This window comes from Aplidium turbinatum, chromosome 14 (assembly GCF_918807975.1).
Source record: "Aplidium turbinatum chromosome 14, kaAplTurb1.1, whole genome shotgun sequence".
Classification (NCBI taxonomy): domain Eukaryota; kingdom Metazoa; phylum Chordata; class Ascidiacea; order Aplousobranchia; family Polyclinidae; genus Aplidium; species Aplidium turbinatum.
Genome location: NC_137485.1, coordinates 10,163,895 through 10,181,015, shown reverse-complemented (window position 1 = coordinate 10,181,015; position 17,121 = coordinate 10,163,895). Strand labels below are relative to the sequence as shown.

The 17,121-nt window shown below is 35.5% G+C and overlaps 1 protein-coding gene across 1 annotated transcript; it reads right to left on the bottom strand.

Annotated features, from left to right (window-relative positions):
- Positions 1-1,711: 1,711 nt before the first annotated feature.
- Positions 1,712-17,035, bottom strand: LOC145783591 (uncharacterized). Its single transcript, XM_082595486.1, has 4 exons — positions 16,975-17,035; positions 15,437-16,068; positions 3,057-3,252; positions 1,712-2,401 (listed from the first exon to the last, which is right to left on the bottom strand). Exons 2-4 carry the CDS (start codon positions 16,035-16,037, stop codon positions 2,068-2,070), a joined length of 1,131 nt encoding a protein of 376 aa, XP_082451612.1. The 5' UTR covers positions 16,038-16,068; positions 16,975-17,035; the 3' UTR covers positions 1,712-2,067.
- Positions 17,036-17,121: the final 86 nt, after the last annotated feature.

Below are 17,121 nucleotides of genomic sequence, written 5' to 3'. Positions count from 1 at the left end.
AACGTATTTGAACACGAAATAAAAAAGTAGACATTTTATATGGTAAGTTATTAATCTAGCACAAAATTTGAAAATGTTTGTCTTATCACTTATGAAATCATTGCGGGTTGAACATGTTTCAAAGAGTTAATTTTTCCTTTTGAGTCAACTCATTCCTATCAACATCAGATTGTAACCGATAGACAGACAAAGAGAGCAAATTGCCTCCTTATCACAACAAATATAAATGCTGAGCTCCTTTCACGTTATATTTTACTTACGAAATGAAGTTGTATCGAAAATATGATCAATCGGTCAATTTGAGCTGGATTTTCTATTAATTAAACGTAAATCTAGCCTCCCTAGTCATCATTTGCAACTTCTTGAACATACGAAGAGCTTGACAGGTTTGAAGTGAGATTATCTCGTGACGTCACTGTAGTCGTCATACAGCTTCCACAAGAGTTGAGGAACCTGTTCAACCAAAGTAAACACCCATGAGCGTTTCAAGACAAGCAATGATTTTTTGTTGCTGTTTTTACATCTGTTCGACATCATTTGACCTTTGAGCAATAAAATTTGTTTCACAATCAAAAATAGTTAGCATGATCACCATTGCTGAATTTGCGTAATATTCACCAATGCAACAGCATATGTCCGAGGGCAGCGCTCTTCTGCCAGGGTGCACAGTGAGCCATGGAGTGCACCACAATAGCCACAGATGTTCATGGGTTGTTTAGAGTGGATAGAGCTTCACCAACAAACATTAATGTATATTGGAATGACAAAACTTGCAATCATTGCACCACCATTCTTGCTGATGGGTGCAAAAACTGAAATCATCTAATGTTTGATTAGAAGAATGTTACTTCAATTACAATGTAATGTACAAAGGTTCACGCAAAGCAGCACCTGTTTGGAAGAGCCCAGACAACAAAATCTGTCATTTTTATATTGATTTATCGTTTGCAAACGTTGAATCAATGTAAAAATGACGGATTTTGCTCTCCGGGAGTACACGAAAAAACAAAAAGGTAAAAGAGCACTGTCTTAGGGAGCTGTAACGCTAGCTAGTTTTCTGCACTGGTCTTCAATGTCAATGGTAGATTTGTCTAGCACAAATATTAAAAATGAAAGTGAAATTTAATAATACAAAACTAATACCATTCTTTGCAACGTAAACGTTGCAAAAATATCTTTTTTTCTTTGTACCTTCTTTCCAACTCTGCTCAAAGGATTATTTTGTGTAGTAATTCATTTCATGAGTTTATGTTATGACTTGTTCAGAAGCGTTTCAATTGTTGCCCATATTATTGACCCAAAAAAATGAAAAGTGAAAAAATAAAATAGTTTTTTTTAAAGCCTTTTGTATAAAAATAATTTGAAAGTGTACGGCGTTAGGATCAGCTAAACGATTTTGCTTCGGTAGGTACCGTACGTAGCCATCAGAACCAGAGAGAGAAGCAAACCTGCCCTTTATTTGTCCGTGGGAAACCTCATATGTAGGCTGCTTGTAATATTTTCCATTTTTGCAACCTCGCGAAGTGATTAGTCCTCTTCATGTAACGTACGGAAACCAAGATGTAACCAAATAAATTTATTAAAAGATACTACTTAGACAGGTTGGGCGTTATAAATAGAGCAACACAATATTTAAGTTTGAACTCGACAAGAATAATAGTCAGTACTAAATAAGCAACACACTTTAAATTGCATGCAAAATCTTCGACTTTTACCATGAGTCAATAATTACAAGAAGCTCGCCAAATAAAGCTACAATATAAACCGTAGACATAGGGCACTTGATAGTTTCCATATTTCTCTAACGTTTTGGCAATATAGAAGCATAATTAAGTGGTAGGCTACAAATAGGTATAGATTTCGTGCATTTCAGTAACGTGGCTTGCACAACAGTGTTTATAACAAACTGATGGTGCGTGAACACCCACTTCTTCCATTTTAAAAACATGCTGCTTTTTTAGAAGATGGCATTTATCCATGACCATATCAACATGGCATTCGCTGTTATTCTTCATTTAAAAGGAATTCTTCAAGACAAACTGTAGTCATCAGTACATCATTATAATCTTAAGAGGTAGATTGTTGTTTTGACGAAGCATAATCGTTTAAACTAGAAGCAGCAGACGAAAGATTGGCAACATTATTTTGCAATGGTTTTATATTCGCGCTGACACTCGAATTGCTGAAAGACAAATTCTGTTCTGATCGCAATGCTTTGTCATTGTTGGTTGTTTCAAATGAGTCATGGATTGCTGAAACATGTTGCAACTCGTTATTATCATCTAGCGGTGAGTTTATTTTCAACTGAGACGAGGATAAATCTTCAGGTATTGAGAAATCTTTATGTTCTATCGCCAAGCAGGTTTTAGAAGACGCCTGGTCCTTTTTCCACTTCATTCGCCTGAAAATAAAAACATTAAATTGTTTTTCATAAAGATTTTTTTTAATGTCTATTTTAGCTTTAAAAGGCCAAATCATCGTCTTTTCTTGTGTATAAAAATTAAATATACCATGGCATGACCTATGTTACCGAGCTGTAGTAACCATAAGCAATATGCCGTGGTTACCAACCCTAAAAAAACTAAACCTAAACTTAAATTTAAATTTGATGCAAACTTTACTGAAAAAAAGTTAATAACTGTGAATTTTTACAAAAACTATCTTAACAAGAATAGCGCACAGTGTGTGTCACAAGACAAAACGAAAACAAAACGTCAACGAAAACAAAAACTTGTGATTTAGGAAATTTTGAAGTGCTGGCCATAGAGCATAACCCTATCCTTTACCCCAACCCTCACCCTGGCTACACCTGCCACGAACAATGCACTTTGATCTCAACCATGGCAACTAGTGCTGTAAATTTTGTCATAAAATAGTTTTTACCAACCACTACTTTAAATTAAATAGAAGGTAAGGCAAGAAAACCAATCTTTATGTCCATCTTTAGGCATGCCTTTAAGTGTATTGCCAAATACAAAACTGCGTGTCCTTCAGCGGTGTCGAACCAGCGCCTTTGTCACCATACAGCCGAGATAAAAAAAAAATAAGTTAAATACCTGTTTTGAAACCAAATTTTGATGTGTCGCTCCGTCAAATTGAGTCCCGCAGCAAGCTCGATTCTTCTAGGCCTCGAAATATATCGATTGAAATGGAATTCCTTCTCCAGCTCCAAAAGCTGCCCTCTAGTGTACGCGGTCCGTGTCCTCTTGTTGTCATCAACTTCTGGAAATTGTGGTGGCGTGCAACCCATCGCTGTGACGTAACAAAGTTATCATCCCCTTTTACAAGAATATTTATGCTAGCACTTTAAAAATGGAATACGTTTATAAAAACAGGGGTGGATCCAGTAAGCAGCGTTAAGGGGAAGGGAGGGAGATTTCGACAAAACATAATGATGTGTAGGTCTACATTAATCCGACCTTGCAAATACACCTTGAACAAAGTAATTTTTGTATGTTTTGCGGGGAAGTGGGTGGACGATCGCTCCAATCGCCGCCTCTGGCACTTCCACTGTATAAAAAAGTGCGGATATTGTTACAAATGAAAATATTCAGATTGCGAGTTGCGACATGTTCCACATTGGTCGAATTTATGCGAATTTAAGACGTGTTTTATCGCCTTTCTTCTTTGTGAAAGTTGATGAAAGTATCATCAGGCGACATTAGCTGTCACTTTCGCAATGCTTCAATGTAGCACGACGTTAAATCAATATAAAAGCTTTCCTAAGCCAGCTGGATTAATACAGATTGTTAGATTTCTCAAACAGAAGAAGCAGTTATTTTGATATCAGTTATCACTGTGTGCTTTCCACGATAAGCTCAGGAGCATCATACAAACATTATGTCGGTCTTGCCTTGAGTCAATATTCTTATCAATGATTTACAACCAACCTAAATTACAACACAAAAAATACCATAACCACTTAATGTGTTACCTAGTTACCTTCTGAGGACATCAAGCAACAAGGTTTAAAACGTAAAGCGAAATTAAATACAAGCTGAAATTACATACAATTACATACAATACAATTGAAATTAAATACAGTTTAATGGCGTTGTTTTGTGTCGTATCTGTTGTATAATGCATGAGAAGATAATTTGGGCCCGGTACCAATAAGATACTCGGGACCCTAATCATGAAACATTTTAAAAATAACCCACTGCATCCAAACAAGACGTGATTTCTCCTAGCTTCTGGGCCCCTTGAAAATGTTACGAGCCCCTAAAATCATCCCGTCCCAGATTCAAAAGTACCCTCTCTACCTTCCTGTCAAGGTTTAGTGGACGCAAAGACACGCAAACCAGTCTTCGTGTTCACTAACGATCGGGTATTGAACCGGCTTCTTTCGAGCCTGGAGCAGAAGCTCTTATATAGAAGACATCTTATTTCATGACTTAACAATATATTAAACGGTTGGAAAAAATAAAATTTATTTAATGTTTCAGCCTTTTCGTTGTATCCGGGCCTTTGCTTAATGGTTTGATATTTAATTTCTTGGGAAGACCAATGAAAATTTGACGTAGTATTGCACAAAAAATAAAAAATAAAACGATCGAAGACTTAACTTACATAATTAATGTCGGTAATTTGCCATCAAATGCTTTATAAGCATCTTAGCATCTGCTTCTCTATGCCCGTTACCACTTCATGATGGCCCACCATTAAACTGGCTAAATATTTTCTTTAATTTATCAAATGGTAACAAAATTTTTTATAGTGACTATTGAAGAAATGTATCTGGACACTCATATCAATCTACAGTAGCAGAAATTTTATGCATACCGATTTAATTAAAGTTTCTGTTTGATGAAATTAGGCCAAAACACTTTATAAAACCTTTTAAGCATTCACACAGCATTATACAAAAACACAAAAAAATAATAAAATACACACAATCCAATAAAGCCAATCATGGTTTTAGAATAAAAGCCCCAGATAGATCCTAAAATTGCAAAAAAATATTTCTCGCATCAGAATGTTTTTGTTGGCCTGTGTTATCATCCTCCGAATTCATCAAACATCGGTTTTTTGTTAAGTAACTAGTCAAAAGCTGCCGTGCTGCTACTGTTTGGTTAATCATTAATCAAAACTCGTTCCTGCCTAAAATATACAAAATGGCCGATGTCGGGTCATTCTTATTTTATTTTTGAGCAAATTACATTCATTTGTAAAAAAAAAAAGTAATGAATGCATCTTACTATTTCTTTTGACCAACAAGAACACTGCTGAAGCAATGCAAATCTTACAGCAAGCACAAGCTCATATTCGTATCCTTTTTTATGTTTATTGGTTTTTCCAGCCATGATTTCCATTTCCATTAGGACCCTCTCAGAACGGGTGACATATAATCTGAGAAGATTTCAATAAAAACTCAACTCTAATAAAGAGCACAAACAATTTCAACTTATCTTTGGCGATATAACATTTCAAGCGCAAGCACCATGCTTGGTGGTGCCAGGCTACCACGAAGGAGACCAAGTTTTTAACTGCTTTGTTGCAAATGTATTCTGCGGTCAATAACAGTACTATTGTTGCAACACAACTGCACAATGATGATAACTTAGAATCGAATCAAGGTTTTCTCAGACCAATAGAAATGGTTGGTCTGATTTTAAAGCTGATTCCCCGCACTTTTTTTACAGTTAACAAAATCATGTGGAAACATTCCAATTGCTGGTAGAGCTTCTCTCATAAAAAGTGCGTTGCCTGAAGTATGTTATTCAAGGAGAAAAGATATTCAAAGACTACTCTCCATTCACCGGCATTCAGTGGATGGAATAATTCACAGACAACAACATATCAACGACAAGCGAAAACTCCCATCTACCAATCTGGCTACCGACCCTGCGTCAGTGGATCAAAACTTCTGCAGAAGTGATGTTCATCCTGGAGGTTGCGACCGCCAAGGGGTTCACTCAAAGGTTTTGTGAGTGTCGCGACCATCGACTTTATTTGTCACGACCATCGACATTGATCTTGCTGTTTAGAAAAAATAGTTGGTCGGGGAGAGGGGGTTGCAGGATATTTAAAATCAGCATAAGAGGTTGTTATCCAAAAAAGGCTAGAAACCACTGCTCTACAAATATTCAAAACTGTCAGGAATAAGTTCACAAAGCAGATTTTTCAGTCCAAAAATAAACAAACTTCCACCATCAATCAATTAGCTTCTCAGCCTTCATAAATCATTTTGCAAAAACGCGTAAATTGTATAAATACGACAAAATAACATTATTATCCCAAAAATTTGTGTAGATTGCCATTCGGCAACATCACCAAAACATCTATTATTATCAATAACTTACTTCAATATAATATCAGACGAAGTGATTAATAATAATAATGCTTCTTTTTATATGGCGCTGTATCCAACCGAGAACGAGTTACTCCTCAGTGCTTTACAAAGCAGACAGGTTCAGTGCAGCCGTATAGAGGCGCAAATGAGTACGTTATTATCAAAATTTATTTCTGAGTGCCAAGCAGGAATAAGATTCAGTGCCACTTTTAATAAGTTTTTGGTATAACGCGACAGGGTATCGATCCCATGCCTACCGACTCAGAGGCGGACGCAACTGACCACTAAGTTACCGAGCCGGAGTTAAAATAAACAAAGCAAATGGTTAGAATAATTTATTAGCCTGCAACTTTTTATGCCTTTTTACTTAGGCCTACTTGTTATCAACCGGGAAAACTTGTTCAAAAAGATCTCAAATATTCAACTCAATGAGCACACTCTGCGCTTGGCAATGTGACAAAGCCTGACATGCTTGGGCATTGTTGGCTTTAGTGGGCAATACTGATTATGTTGTGGCTTTTTTTCCACCATTTTGACATTCAAGGGTTTGTATGACAACAGTAGAAAGGGATATTATTGTCATCTCAAGGATGTAGGCTACTAGTGGTTGGTGTATGGTTGTCGTTCCCTATAATTAAAGATAAAGATAAAGTTGACTGGAAGGCAAGAAAGCTAATCTTCTGGTCAACCAGGCATGCCTTTGACTGTTTTATACAAAAGGCACGTGCTCTTGAGCGGTGTCGAACAAACGTTTTCCGATCGTCGTACAAAGGCTCCTACCACCCGGCCACACAGCTGACAAACGCATAAAAGTCTACATTTCATACAGGTTCTAATCTTGTCTAACTATAGGTTTACTTGTTATCAAAGATTTGCAGAAAAAAAATCTATGAGTTTAGAGTTGCTGATATTATGCTTCGTCATCTCTTTTTTAACCTTTTTATTACGTTTTCGTTGCATCAAAACATCAAAAACTAACATTGTGTCCGACAGTTTTGTTTTGATGATTAAAAAGACTTTTATTGTATTGACAAACATACAGCAGACAGCTTCACATCATTCAACGCATTCTTATCATGTCCAGGAAAGATTAGGCCAGTGAGAAATTAGACAGACAAGATCGATGAAGGCCGTCCTCCATTTTACATTGCGCAGTTAAGAACTTGAAGTCAAAGTAATGTCTGCCAATGCGGCTCGAAAACAGTTAAAAAAAAGTTATAATCTGGAAAATTTCAAAGCTTCCATTCGAATTTTTACTGGTCTCGTGCATCAACACATCCCATCATGGAACTTACAATTTATTTTCAATCAATCTCAATCAATCACAAAACAAAACTTGTTCATGCCAGCTTAAGCAAACTCAAGCTTTTTGGATGCAGAAATAATAGCTTCTGAATGGCTCAAGCATTCATGCTCTATCCCAGGGGTGGCCAAAGTTTTTCTAGCATGCGTCGTATGCAGCGGACTATTTACATGTTCGCAAGTCGCAAAATGCACTAAATGGTAGATAGTCTATGCAAAAAAACTTACAATCAATCAGTTTATTTATTGTAGGCTACGCTACAAATGTTCAGATGACTAGTGCGTTTCCATACTATCTGTAACTGAAGTGTAGGTTGCTTAAACCCTGAAAGGTAGGTTGTTGTGGTTTTTATATAAGTAATTACACATCTTACGAAAGAAAAAGCCGTGTGTTGCAATAATTTTCTGAACCTCTTGACATTTGCTTTCTGGCAATTATGTTCAAAACTCAATGGTTGAATAAATCTTCTTTTAATTCTCAGGGCTCATTTTCAGCAACTGGTTGGTTTGTGGCACAAACGTTTTGAGACTGGAACCTGTCACTGATTACATTAACATGGAAGCAGTCCGCTGAAAGGAAAAATATGGTTTCAGACCATGAAAATCATTAAAACTAGCTTTTAAGCTAGCCTATTCCTTAAATTCTTTGAGTCTTTCATTTTCAATTCATTTAGGCTATTTCAGGAAAATCTATCACCAATTTACTGAAATGAAAAAAAAAATTTAAATTTTTCTTGACATTATGTCGTCATCTAAAAGTTGTCTCAGATATCTTTAGTTTATAAAACAAAATCAAAATTCTGTCATTCAATGTTTCAATAAATATTTCATCTTAATTTCAGTATTGTATGAGATAAGTATTTCATCTTTTACTCCATAGATTCAGAAAGGTTTTTCACTCATTTCCTGAGATGACAAAAGGGGCAAAACAATTTTGACTTAATGACCTTTTCAAAAAGAAAATGTTTTGATAACTAAAAATGATCTTAGACGAGTCTGTGAGGATGTTGTTTTTATTTTTAAGGTTTACAAAGCTATGCACATCTTTTGTGTGGTTACATTCTGCTTTGTTGACAATCTGCGGTCTTTTTAACGCATTTCACTATTAAATAACTCTGAAACAATTCTTTTTGTCAATAAAATGTTGCAGCAAATTATCAAATACGTCAGTTAATCAACTACATGTGCTTCATTCTATTCAATAAAGGAGATTATGCAAATGTGCGCTATGCCATAAACCGAAGTGTGACTTGACAAGCGATTGGTTATTGTTTGGGATTTAGGATCTTAGTGTGGTAATACAACACCAGAGGTAAAAAAGATTATGCATTCATCCAGTATGCTACTAACCGGATCGCACTCTAACACCACGGTATTAACAAAAATTCAAAAGAGGTTGCCAAACCACCGTTTGGCTTCTGTTGCTCTATCCAGGGCCGGTAAAAAAATAATTTTACACCGGTATGAATAATTTTACACCGGTATGAATAATTTTACCCCGGTATGAATAATTTTACCCCGGTATGAATAAAATCCTCGCGCCCCAAATCAATACATTTCAAAGAAAAGCGTTATATATCCAAAGAATGCACGATGCTTTTTCAAATTTTCAGGACTCTTTGGGAAGATGACGGGCCCCTAAAATCACCCCCGGCCTGGGTCTAAAAGTACCCTTGGATCCCCTTGCCAACGCTACTTGGTCTATCACAGTCCTGTCAACTACTATCCGCAAACAAAAATGTTTTATCAGAATTACCGTTAGTTTGCAAGAATTGAAAAAGGAATTTCTTGTTGCAAAGTGGGCAGTGGACACTGGACATGTCTGTGTTTCTATTCCAAAAATTGTCTCTAACTTCAGATTGGTGGTTTTATGTAAACAGTGAAAGACAAAGTGTCAATCTTTTTGTTCTTTCCACATACGATAGCCTAGTGTTTGTTAATAATACACAAAGTGAATTATTTTTTTAAACTTCTGACAACAATGAGTAATCACAAACAGAAAAGAACAGTTTATAAGAAGTTTGATAATCCGTTCCAATTTCTGCAAACTATTGCGCCGTTTTCAGTCAAGAGCACGTCATAGATATCTTGATTCAGGCAAGCGCCGTTCCGTAGAGCTTAGATACACAAAACATCAGGCAGAAAAGTCCCAGTCTCCACGTTAGGGTCAACTCAAAACTCACAACGCAATCTGAAAAGTTTCACAACTACCGTTGTAGCCTACAAGGAGAAAAATCTGTTCAATTTGCCGCGTTTGGTCGCCTTTCAGTGGCTTTTGCCTTTTATAAATTTTCATTTTTAATAACATCGAGGAACCAGAACAGAGGTTGAGAGACAGTAGCGTCTATTTCTTTAAATTAGCTCCAAAGTTTGACTTTAAAGGTTTATGCATTTTTACTGTTTCCTACCAAACTAAGGAAGCCACATTACTGCTTTGCATTCATTGTTCAACAGCAGCTAATTTAGTTCTTATCACTTTAAACAAGTTTATCCAAACATTGCCAGGCCTACTGTATAGGCAGCGGTGATTTCAAAGTTTTCTTATCTCGCTCGTAGCTAGGGCGGACTGATATAGCTGTCCACGTACAAGACAAGGACACGTTTTGAAGATAACAATTGCCAGCAAAATGGCAAATATTATCGGAAAAATGGAAGCAATGGCTGTAGGCCAGTTGTTTCATTTGTTTGCCTACTATTTTGCTTCAAACCAACTCGGTTGTTTTATAATTAATCAAACTGAATAAACAATTGTTCAATACCATTCAAGTTTGGGTGTGCAATGAATGATTTGAACTTTACTATTCGTTTGATGAAACTATGCTGCAGGTCAAGTCGTTGTCCACTGCACTACAGTGGTAGGCTATATGTGAACAATTCCGAGTAACTCAGTTAACAAAAGCATTTTACCTGCCTTTCAAACAGATTTTGACATTTAAAGTGTTCATTCCTGATCCTGATATTGATACCAAAAAAAAAAAAAAAAATCAAATCTTTTTGAAGTGCATATTTTATAAAGTTTCTTGAGAAATTCAGATTATTCCATTAAATTGATTAGAGTGATGTTTGCTCGCAAAAGTATGACAATTATCACTATGATCACTAGACAAGTTTTTTTCAATAAAGCCGATGTTTTATTTGTCACTTAAGCTAGTAGTAGTATGACGTGGTTTTTGACGAGTTGTGAGACCACATACAGGACTTTGCTCTCTGTACGAACACGAATATTCGTCATTCGTAAGCCTTTCATTTTTAAGTATTTGGTTCAGAGAGCTCAGTGCAATTATTTTGAAACAAGAAAATTATAATTTTGCCATTCCTTTTTTTACGGACAGTCCAGATTTGTTTAAAATAAAATTGCTCGGAGAGAAAAATTTATTTAACGTTTTTGAAAAAAAATCCGTGTGTTTGTCGAGTAGCCTACAGAAGTTGCGAGGAAAACATCACAAACTAGCAAGACGTGGCCTAGTGGCAATCGACTATTGCCAGCCATGACAAGCGACTAGGCTATAGCCCAGGCTATGGACAGCAATATGCTGCAAGTCTTTTCAAACTTTTTATTGTGTGACCCCATTTCAAAAAACAAATTTCTATGCGACTTCTTGGTGGACAGTTACCAGCAAACTACCCGCAGTGGGTCCACTTTACTTTGTTTGGCAACCCTAAAGTTACGATTTGTGACCCCATTTGAGGCCACGACCGATAGTTTGGGAAGTCCTGGGCTATACTTGCGTTGTTTCCCAATCGATAAACACAATGGTGACAGTTGCTTGACTGACGTACATAAAAAATGTCTGCTGCAATTTTCTGCAGTATAAAAGTGGTCTTAAGTATTCATAAAAACTACGAAGAATGCCTTTTCTCCGAATATAGTTGAAAATATGTAACGTGCAAAAAAATATTCGTAGAAAATTCTAACAATACAATTGCCGCACGAACAAAACGACTAACAAAAATCCCAGTCCTTAAGCTGATAAGATTTGTTCGGAGCAAAGACCAACCAATACGCCAACCTGCAATTTGATTATTTGATTGATTTTTTAGTTGTGAGGTCAATATTCAAACGCTGTTTTGCAGCAGAATTATGTTCCCAAAATTAGTTAAACTACATCTACAATGGTGTGCTTAAGGCAAAACAATTGCAGTAAAAAAACATATTTAAATGCCAACTACACACTTAGTGTCAATGGAATCAAACTACACTGTTATAGTCAAAAGTTTAAGACCAGACTTGATTTATGACGTTTTTTATAACTTTTGGCCACGACTGTAAACCATCAAACCAAAGGTAAAATTTCTAATTACATTGCACAAAAACTGCTGATCTAACACTTAAGTTAGAAGCTAAGAGTTTAGTATAAGTTTGAGAAAAGCATATTTCCAGAAACATCTATAACCTTGGAAATTGCGTGCATAGCATCTTGTAGCGTATATGCACGTTGTACAATACAGCACAGTGCACATACGTATTGTGTAGTGGTATTACGTCATACCAAACAAGTATAAAAACACAGTTTCATCTACAATAGAACAAATGTGCTCAGAAAAATATTCAGAAAAGAATATGTTGAATTTTCGCTCGCTTGGATGCAAAAATCATTTGTTTTGTCATCTGCTTGATTCGTTGTGGTATAGCTTTGTAGGACATAATTTAGCTTCACTTGAAAAAATCAAATCTTTTATAGAATAAATTTCTTATTATTTAATCCGAAGGCAATACGTTTTGACTCATTTCTTGTTTACGTATGTACCCTGCACAGTATTTCTTGCTGCAGTTTGATTATTAGCTTTGGACAACTCAAACTGTTGTTTTCAACATAATCTAATTTTATAGGATGATGTTTATTATTTAGGAGTGCCCGACCACCCAGTAGAGTAGGTGGTTGAAATTGAATAATCTTTGCACTATATTAAGTTTCACAATAAAACAGATTTCAGCAATTTTATTTTTTTTATTCAAAGCTACATGTTAACGATAACTTGATTTTAAATCATTTGAAGTAGTTTAATAAAACTTTTATAACTTTTTCTGTATTTGTATTATTTTGTATCATAAATTTTGCCAAATCATAATACCACTTTATTCTGCAGGAAGCCGGTGGCAAGAATTCACCTTATCAGCAAAAATAACTTATAAATAAGATTTCGAAATTGATTTTCAAGTATTTTACCATTTTCAAGTTAGATTTAAGGTTTAATCCGTTTAGTTCGCCAAAATATTAATCAAATATGGAACATACTTCACTTTCAAAATCTTATCAGAAAAAAATTATTTCACCCGAAAGTTAATTAGCCTAAATACGCTTTTAAGCAAAAAAAAACATCAAAAACATCTGAGAAATTATGAGTTTAAGAGTGTTGTCATATAGATTTGAGTACCGTATTACAAACTTTTTCATATTGGAAACACACATATTTAAAGTTTGACGAAATTGATCATCAAAATGTTATTATCACATAATTGAAATATGAAAAATGTCTTAAGATATTTCTATATTATCCTTGCAGAACAATTAAAAAGTATTTAAAAAAATGCAAACATTTTTTTTCGCAACTAACATTTGCTATAAATTAAACTAATACAAGAAACAAAGTTTATATTTTTGTTGTTTAATAAATTCCCCATATCACTCATCATGATTGTGACAAATGCGGTGTAATTAACAACTCATTTAAACCTATTGTTATTAGAGATGAAACCCCACTCTCCGGTATTTCGACAGAATACTATATGTAAAGCTAATTGGAACGAAATATAATTACGTACAGATATTTTTCAAGTAATCAAAATGCTGAAAAAGCATATTTTTGTCATTAACCTACTCGCAAATCCAATATGCAAAATGAGTACTGTAAGCTTAGATTAAATGTTCCTTTTTAGGCCTCAAAAATGAATCACAGAATAATTTTAGTCCATAATTATGACAATTAGATGCTGTGCGACATTTTGAAAAAAACATATCGCACTATGCGATCGTAGCATCAAGATGGTTTTTCCTTATCTCACTTTTAATGGAATTTACTATCAACTGGCTTTAAATATTATGATACAACTTTAAATTCGTACAGCTACTACAGGTCACAACAATGTACCAAAAACCTTTTACGTTATGACAAAATATTTTACAAGTGTGCAATTATTATTGCTGGTACGCAGTTGAAATAGGTAACGGCAATGTTCCACATGAATTGGTGTTTATTGATAGAAAGGTGCAGTTAGCTAAAATCTTGACGTGCTGTTGGTTTGTATTTTCAGTATTCTTTATTATCTTATACAGTTGTAGCATCCTGCACAGCAGTAGACCAATAAGCACTGGACCTATAGTTTTGTTATTTAGATAAAAAAAATGTATTAAATATTGCCATGCAATGCAAAAACCAGGGCTTTGGAGCCGGAGCTGGAGCAAGGAGCCGGAGCCCTGGAGCGCGAATTTTTAACGGAGCTGGAGCCGAAGCTCTACGTGAAATTCAAGTGGAGCTGGAGCAAGAGCTGGAGCCAGTTGTTTGAAAAATAGCTCGGGCTCAGATGTATTTCATAAGATGCTACTGCTATTGGCTGAATTTACATAATTTAACAGCAACCCTTCACAAAATTAAGAAATTGTTTGCGTAATCAGACGTCGAATTAACGAATATGTTTTGAAATGCTGTTCCGCATGACATTTTGATGAAAGTACTTTAAATTTCATAAAGTTGTGCCATTTTTTAGCAACAGTTGACTGCAGGCAATTTTAAGCTTTAGAAATTAAATTGGTATGTTGTCATTATTTTAATGAAAGCACTTTTCGGAGCCTGGAGCTGGAGTAGTGGTATCAATAAGCTCCGGAGCAGGAGCTGGTGCTAATTTATGATAAAAGAGAGCTCCGGAGCTGGAGCTGGAACAACTTAACATTTACGCCTGATCCAAAGCCCTGGCTATAACAGAAATATTTCTTGTCAAATTGCTCAATTTATTTTGTGTTAAGCCTTTTTATTTCTATTCCCATAAGGCATTTGAATTTGTGTGACGCATAAGTGTATGAAATGAGCTTATACACTAGTGTAGTTGTAAAACCTCTTTGCTTTTGTAACGTAGCCTACCATGCAGTTCAAAAGTGTATTAAGATATTTACTGAAATTTTAACTTCCTGTTATCACAGCGTCTAAATTTACTTAATAGCAATAACCGTGTTTTTATATAGCACCCTATTCAAAGCAGATATGAGTTGCATTTAGCAGCAAACAGCCAGTTTCAGTGCAACACTGCACTGCAGAGTCTGAGCTGCAAATATTACAGTATAACCTTGTAGGTTATTCATTTTCACAATGCTGAATGCTGTGCAAGAACAAATTTCAGCGCAGTTTTATATAATCTATAGGTTATGGATGAACAAGTTATCGAAGTCATGTCGACCGATTAAAAGGCAGAAAGTTTATCCACTATGCCAGCGAATTACACAGAGTACGATTGTACTTTTCAGTTCATAATAAATTCATATATTTTGTGCTGCTGTGCACTCATTTTTTTTTCAAAATGGCTTCCCACTGATCAATCAAAACATATTTTGTCATTATCAGGGGTCCCTTATATTGTACCCAAGCTTCACATGATTTTCAAATTTAAACACTATACAGCAGTGATGTGCTATTATAATTTAGTTAAGGTGAATAAATGACAATACTGAAAATAAGTTAGATGTTTATGGCCACACAAAAACAATAAAAAAATGAAGTACATGCATAAGCGTTTAACTACAAAAATTAGACAGAAAAAATGATTATGTGGTCACTTACAGTATAGCCAGCAAAGAATATGATTAGCGTTAGATTTTATTGAATTTTTACACCAGATTATATCAATCTCACCTCTCTGCCACTGCGTTTTCCATTCAAAATGATGTGACTTCGTGTTCTTCATCCAAGGAAATTTTATTTCGGTAGACTCTTTATTTCCTTTAACTTGGTTTGTGGCTTCATAATATTTTTCATGTAAATTTTCCACAGTTGTTTCTTCACTCTGGACACCCCCTTGTCCGCTATTACGTGCATAGTTTTGCTGATTCGGAAAAACATTTGAAACTGTTTGGTTTATATTGGATAGGTAAGTGGGTTTGACTACGTAATCACCAGTCATATTTTGACGTTTATTCTGCAGCTTATCATGATCCGAATGTTCTTCAAATCTAAGCAGGTTATTCCAATGCTCTTTATTATCGTACACACAGCTCTGGTGTTGTTGCTGCTGCTGTGTGTCATAATTGTGCGACTGAAATCTTGTCCAATCTGTCCTGTTTCTTTCATTAGTTATTTTAGACTCAAGTCCACTCAGGTAGTCAGACATATCACCATGAGCCTCTCGCCTTTGGTGCTCACAAGCGCGTTTTGCGGGAAATTTCATCTTGATTGCTCGCCCGTCAGCAAAACAAACTCGAGATGTGGCGCTCGGGTAAAAAGAGTCATTGTGCATTGTGAAAGATGGAATTCCGTTCGCCTGTAACCTATGTCGGGTACAATGTACTTTATCCCAGGCATCATACACACGAAAAACCTTTTTCTTGAGAGACGAGGTTATGGTTTTGTTTGACCTACAGTAGCCTACAGAACGTGATCACTTAATCTAGAAACTATTTTGAAATGAACTCAGTGGGATAAAGTGTACTCACAACGTCATATATATGTCATAATTGTTGCTTTATTAATTTAATCATAATTCATCAACAAAGTGTGTTCTTAAACATAGGTAATATTGCTATTGCTTGCACAATGCACAGGCCGCCAATTTAGCTGAGTGTGTGTCGTTGAAATTACGTTGTTGGCGTAGTTTCAGTTGAAATTACGTAGCTGTTGTTTTCAGTTGAAGTTACCAAGTTGTTGGCAGTACGCAGTACCAAAATTAAGGAAGTAATAAAGTAAAAGCCGTCTTACTGTAGTTTCCAATTGAGTCTAATTTATGAGCTGCATGAGACTATAAAGTTAAAAAGCGACGCCTAGACCATATCCATTCATAACATTTCTTCTAGGTTTATTGAAAAACTCACACTGTTTAACACGTAATTCACTTGACGTGTGGAAGTTTTGAATGTTTCTATAACATTTCACAATAAGCAAAAGAATTTGGAAACAGACTCTTGCCAATACAATTTGTAGTAGTACCCTACCTGTACAGCACAACTTGCGCCAGCTTTTTTGACGAAAAATGAAATAGCAAAAATTGTTTAAATTTTATTTCTTAAAATTAAAAATACATGATAGTCTTCACCTGGACAGTACCTACAGAATAAAGTTTTATTTTACGCCCTGGTTTGGTGGTTTAGTCACAAACGAAGAGTTTGAATATGATGCAGTGGTAATTTGTTAGTCACAAGACGGTGGGTTTCATACAGACGATGACAAATTTTACTTACTCTCAATAAAGTTTCCTGCGACGTATCTTCAAACCAAATTTACAAGACCACGTTTAGAAAGCAAATGTCGAGGAAACTACGTTTAAAGATATTGATTCGTTCAATGCTTAATTTTAGCGGGAGCTCAGTCTAAAAAAATTAACTTCC

What these genes read in the sequence shown, in the direction of transcription:
- LOC145783591 (XM_082595486.1), bottom strand. Translation starts at nt 16,037, where the DNA reads ATGCACAATGACTCTTTTTACCCGAGCGCCACATCTCGAGTTTGTTTT. An exon ending in GAAAACGCAGTGGCAGAGAG is followed by an intron (nt 3,253 to 15,436) that starts GTGAGATTGATA and finishes GTTACGTCACAG; the next exon opens with CGATGGGTTGCACGCCACCA. An exon ending in AAAATTTGGTTTCAAAACAG is followed by an intron (nt 2,402 to 3,056) that starts GTATTTAACTTA and finishes TTTTATTTTCAG; the next exon opens with GCGAATGAAGTGGAAAAAGG.